This window comes from Rhipicephalus sanguineus, chromosome 11 (genome assembly GCF_013339695.2).
Source record: "Rhipicephalus sanguineus isolate Rsan-2018 chromosome 11, BIME_Rsan_1.4, whole genome shotgun sequence".
Lineage (NCBI taxonomy): Eukaryota > Metazoa > Arthropoda > Arachnida > Ixodida > Ixodidae > Rhipicephalus > Rhipicephalus sanguineus.
The window spans coordinates 6,258,594-6,264,217 of record NC_051186.1 but is presented as its reverse complement, the minus strand read 5'-3'; the positions used below and the strand labels follow the sequence as shown (position 1 = coordinate 6,264,217).

Sequence of the window (5,624 nt, the reverse complement as noted above, 5' to 3'; positions counted from 1 at the left end):
CTGTAAACGTTTAAGAAGCAGTGCAAAGTTAGATTCTCTTTTGTGTTTCCTTTCTCATAGAAGTATTTCCAGCAGCGCGCAAAACACAGTTGAGAACTTGGTACTTTTTTACATTGCTCAACATCAGTAAAACAATTTTTTCCAAATATTTAACATGTATTTGATGCCACACTAAATGCCAACTTAAAAATCAAGACCCTGTAGGTGCCATTGATCCCTTTCTAATAGAATGGAAGTTCCAGTTTTCTTTCTTGACTGACAACGACGGACTGTTTTGCCATCTTTTTAGAGTGAAAGGTCGTTAATTCGACACTCGTTAATTCAGAAAATTGGATAATTAGGACGTGTTCTTTGGTCCCGGCATGCATGTGTATTATTTATCAGCATCAAACTCTCGTGAACTCGGTCATATTTGGCCGTAACTCAGTTAATTCGCACGAACCTCGGAACGCGCCGAGCGCGAAGCGCTGCAAATATGCGATCGAAATGAGCGAAAACGGCGCTCGAGGACGGCCGAAACGGGCGCTGGCTTTCAGAAAGGCGTGGTCGTCATCTACAATCGCGTTTTTGTACGTAATAAGGAATGGCTTCAGAGCACGTTTTGTATCAAGACTCGGCGTTCTTGAGCGCCGTTCACATTGTGAAGAAGTTCGCAAATGACGAAAAATGCGGCTTTTGCACTCCTCTCATGCGAAATAATATGTGAATTTGCGTATTTCCTCCCCCAAAAAATGAAAGTGAAATGATGTAATTGACATTCATTTATTCTTTTCTTGATACTTTCGATAATTCGACATTCGGTTAACTTGGAGAGTTTTTCCAGTGCCGTGAAAGCCGAATTAACGAGCTTTTACAACGACGCTGGCAATATTATACGTTGGCTGGCAACGGTATTCCATTGTCCGTCCTAAAAGGATGGCTGTGCCAATATGCTATGTTGGCTGGGAATGATGGGCCTTTCTTGCCGTCCTTATACAAAGACGCTGCCAATATTGTATGTTGGCTGGCTGCGATGGGCCCTTGTTGCCGTCCTTGTGCGATGGCGGTACCGATATTGTATTTTGGCTGGCTACGATTGACCATTGCTGGTGTCCTTATAGGCTGACATGCCAAAATTGGTTTGTAGTGGCTTGAATGGGCCTTCATTGGGAAATCGTTTGCCAACGTATAAACAAAACTGGCGCAATGTGCTGTGCTGCCTGGGCTTGCACTCATCGGATGCTTCGGTGTCGCCGGGTAAGTTGGAAACCTTCCAGCAGCAGGAACCTTTTCGAAGGACTCTCTTCTATTCTCCCATTTGAATCGACAGTCTGTCTCACTAATTAAGAGGTCAATTAATCTAATTTCTTTATTTACTACAGTGATTGATATCTCTAGTCGTCTTACATTGATTCTGCTGCAGAGAAAGTAAACATGAAGGCAGGGAAGAAATATATAATTTTGCATATATTTGGGCATTCTCGGACACATTTCTTGAAACACTCTCTGTGTTTCATCTCCGTTGGCACGGTATTCAGTTTGGACGGTGTGCACAGTACGATATGCATCTTCGTTATATCGTGGTTCTCTCTCGCAAAACGCAAGAAATTATTACTGTTAACTCTTTAATAGCTACTCTAGATTTTGGTATGACTCTCTGCATTCGAATTATCTTCATGTCGCGCATCAAGAATCGCGCTGATCATAAAGCGGAGTGCCTCTGCGTTAAACGCACGTTTGGTATTCGAAATCTCACATACTGTAAAATATGACTGATATCTACTACTTATAGATATGTATGTCAATAATTTCAGCACAGCCAAGCAACAAAATAGTATACGCAGTATTACGCAGCGTACAACTGCAAGATACCCGCTTCCCAGAAGACACTTGCTGGAAAACACAGAAAGGAAGTGAGCACACGCCATGCCATTGTCTCTTGAAGTGCTCTTTTTGTCACGGATATTGCTGTCATAGTAGGATTAATCCACATTGTAATGAGCGTACTTTGTATTTTGGCACGGTGACATCGCTTTATCAAATGCGCTCTGTAGTAATGGATCTGACTTGCCGGATATTGTGCATGACTACCATTGTTCTCGACCATATAAAAACTCTGATTTGATTGCGCTCGTCATTCGTCGTCTGGAACCATAAGTTCAAGATGAAGCTGTACCTCCTTTTGGCGCTCGTCGGCACCGCACTTGGTGAGACCATGCTCTATTAACTACACCATAAACTTTGCTTATACCAGCATGGGCTCCTAGGAAATGGAATGCGACTTTCTTCTCGGGAGTAATAACGCGCCTTTTTCGAGGAATTGCGAGCCTGTCCACGTTGGACAGATTATAGGTTTTGTATCAGACTTGGGGCAACTAATGCGTTGGCGATGCGTGCCTAAGACCACATATGATTTCTGAGAGGGCGGTGGGCAATGTGGATAATGGCCTAGTTCTTGCTTCTTTTCCGTAATTTGGATCGTCTCAAAGCCCGCAACAGTTCCCCGGGAAGTCTTCGTTCTTATTAGTGGTTTGAACTGCCTAATGCGAGAACCGGTGCAGCTTTTTATAGTACTTAAAGAAATTGAATATCCGTAGCCTTTTAAATGCTTAGCTTTTTAAACTTCTTCTAAAGAAAATGAGACGCCCTCTTTATTGCGATATTCGGTATTCTGTATATTCGCAAGCCTGTTATGTCAGTATTTATTGGCAACGCTTGCGGCCACTCGGGATATCCGCAAAAAAAAAGTGTTCAGCAGACTGTTCGCTGCCTGCAAATTTCGACGTAAGAAAATTTATTGTTCTAATTTGTATACATATTTGAAACAATGTTCGAGGTCGCTTCAAGAAGTTGTAACGTTAGAAGGCGTTTAACAAGTATTTACTACATTCCTGGTATTTAATAAAATTCCCAAGCTCTCTCTCTTGCACAGTGAAGCGTTTTCAGCATAACGAAGCCAATGAGAAGAGCGTCTCGAATTAGATGTATAAAGAAAACGCGCGCTTCGGTTGCTCATTATTTACACACGAAAAGCGCACGTATTTTGATTCGTTTAAACACGTTTTAAAAATCTGTCTCTTATCAAAGCGGCGAGAAAGTTCGAAAAGGAATGCCGCTCGGCGAAGGACCCCGGGTTCTGCCAAGCTCGGATTTCCATGTGGTGGTTCAACGCTGAGAGCGGAAAGTGCGAGGAGTTCTACTACGGTGGCTGCGGAGGCAACGACAACAAGTACGAGACCAAGGAACTGTGCATGGAGAACTGTGGGACCGAAAAGCGTGAGTACCTGCAACATTTACGTGGTTTACTGCAGCTTTGCTTAAAGTGCACAAATTTAGGTGCAACCCCACACCGCTGGCGTAATTCACCAGCTACAAGCGTAGTAGATCATTGCAGGTCTCTAAGAGACAGCCATTGCGACGACGTTTCTGCGCCTTCCTTATTAATCTATGTAAATGAATTCACAGCAATGTTTAGGAGACTGAGAGAAACAATATCACCGCAAATAATGCATCAGATACTAATTCTGATTTAGGAGTTTACTTGGTTTGAATGGTAACGAAATGTGATTTGTTGGTAATAATAGCTAGAAAAATTAAAAAAAAAGACTGCCGAAGGTGTCTGAAGAACACAAAATTTGTGACGACCACGTTTGGTACTCAGCCAATCACAAAGAAGAGATAGTTTTTCCTGTGTACAGCCGCCAGTATACTGTACTGTAGAAACGTCGAGATGCGTGCTAGTCGGCATACGTTCATGTTAACAGCCGGACAAGACAAGCAGCGGGAGCCCTGTAGCTGCATCAGATGTTCTCTTCACGAGTTTTAGCCACTGGCGAAATATTACAACCAGCGGATCTACATGCTAATCTTATGACAGAACGTGAACGCCTTCAGCTCACGCACGTGGATTAGACGCAAATATTTAGCTTCCTCGCAGGCTCTTTTGCACTGCTCATCGGGCCACTTACAATCAATACCTCTTTAACGACGCTATTTAAGGCCAAAATTAAATTTGTGCAATCAAACAGTTCAACTACTGGCGTCATGTGGTGTTACAAGAATTCATGAGACACGTTTCAGGTGGAGGAAATGAGGACACGTTTGATATAGCTGTTAAATATACCGTGACACGCCGCTGTACGTAATTGTTTTTTAAGTACAGTAATGAACTGAAGCGCTTCAATTTTTTAAAAGTAGGTAGGTGGTTGTGCACATTTTAGTAAGATGCATTCGTTCCATAAGTATCAAATAGCGGAATGTGCTTTGTCATTCTCAAGAGCTGTGTATAAAACCTTTGTTTGCCAGTGGTTTGTACGAAAAATAAAATAGCGCAAATGATGTGATGTTCCCGCCGTTACCATAACTTCACTCATACATAAGTTTCACCCTTGCGGAAGTGGTGAGGGCGCCTGTAGGGAAAAGATGCAATATCACTCCCCCGAACGAGACTGCCAGTAACAGCACAGGCGCCCTCAACATTGCTAAGCTACTTGCAGACGTGGCGTGGAAAAGAATGTTTAGGGTTTTTCTCATTGCTTATACCCAGTCATTCTGCGACCACACCCACGACCTGTGCCCTACGGTGGAATGACCAAGGACTACCTCCCCGGTAAGCACTTGCCTTCCCACGCTCACGAGCCATGTTGGTGTCTGTTGTCGAGCGCACTTCAAAAGAGCGTCCGATTATATTCACGCACTCTTGAATTACAAAGCCGTAAGTGTTGTAAGCTCAATACGAGAGAAAGTGTGTAAAACTTTACGTGAACCTCTTGCACAAAAAAACAAGAAAAGGAAGGATGTAGCTAAGAAAACCCAGCACTTGGAGCAAAATTTTAGCGTCAAGATGGGATGAAGTAGGCCATAAGTGCAAACAAGTACCAATGACTTGTGACCCCTACGCGCGCGAGTCTTTCCCAATGCTAGTACGGAATTGTTATATCCTATTTCTTTGCCTCCAGGATCTGGGCCATCCGCAGGATCCGTTTGCCACAGGCTACCATATACGGGTCCTTGTAAGGGTGGCTTCACTCGCTTCTACTACGATGCTGCGACGAACACCTGCCGCCCGTTTGTGTACGGCGGATGCATGAGCAACGGCAATAATTTTGAGTTTCACGACGATTGTTTATCTGCCTGCGGAACACCAGGACCCTTGAAGCCCGAACCACGCATGGCGTAAGCGAGGCGCTGGCCCTGATTTAGTACCTAAGATATAGGCCCCTGCCAACTTAAACGATGGAGCCGAAGACGCAAGGAGTAGACATCAACATTACGAGTCGGCTAATCAGGCTATAACACATCGCTGCAACTGCGCCAGTTTTCGGACACTGCTCACGCGTCAACTTCTGTCTGGCCATCTGCTAGTGATCGAACTTTCTTTCCTTATACTCAAGTGCCGCCTTTTGTCTTGGTATCTGAATAAAGCATGTTTGACAATTATGGTCAAGACTAAGGTGTGAGATACTCCAGAACCTCTCCGTAATCTGGATACGAAGTAAATCAGATTACTGCGTTAAGAAAGTTTACTCAATATATAAGTAACACCCTTACACCCAAGAAAGATGCGTTTTCGCGAATCAAGACATCATATCACGGGGGTTGCCAATCTTTCAAACACAATTATCACTGAAAAACAGTGAAAAGTA

At 43.7% G+C, this 5,624-nt stretch overlaps 1 protein-coding gene across 1 annotated transcript; it reads left to right on the top strand.

Annotated features, from left to right (window-relative positions):
• Nucleotides 1-2,143: 2,143 nt before the first annotated feature.
• On the top strand, nucleotides 2,144-5,158 carry LOC119374264 (boophilin-G2). The gene is made up of 4 exons (XM_037644340.1): nucleotides 2,144-2,186; nucleotides 3,067-3,255; nucleotides 4,526-4,588; nucleotides 4,938-5,158. Exons 1-4 carry the CDS (start codon nucleotides 2,144-2,146, stop codon nucleotides 5,156-5,158), a joined length of 516 nt encoding a protein of 171 aa, XP_037500268.1.
• The last annotated feature ends 466 nt before the right edge of the window (nucleotides 5,159-5,624 follow it).

What these genes read in the sequence shown, in the direction of transcription:
- LOC119374264 (XM_037644340.1), top strand. Translation starts at nt 2,144, where the DNA reads ATGAAGCTGTACCTCCTTTTGGCGCTCGTCGGCACCGCACTTG. An exon ending in GCTCGTCGGCACCGCACTTG is followed by an intron (nt 2,187 to 3,066) that starts GTGAGACCATGC and finishes CTCTTATCAAAG; the next exon opens with CGGCGAGAAAGTTCGAAAAG. An exon ending in GACCAAGGACTACCTCCCCG is followed by an intron (nt 4,589 to 4,937) that starts GTAAGCACTTGC and finishes CTTTGCCTCCAG; the next exon opens with GATCTGGGCCATCCGCAGGA.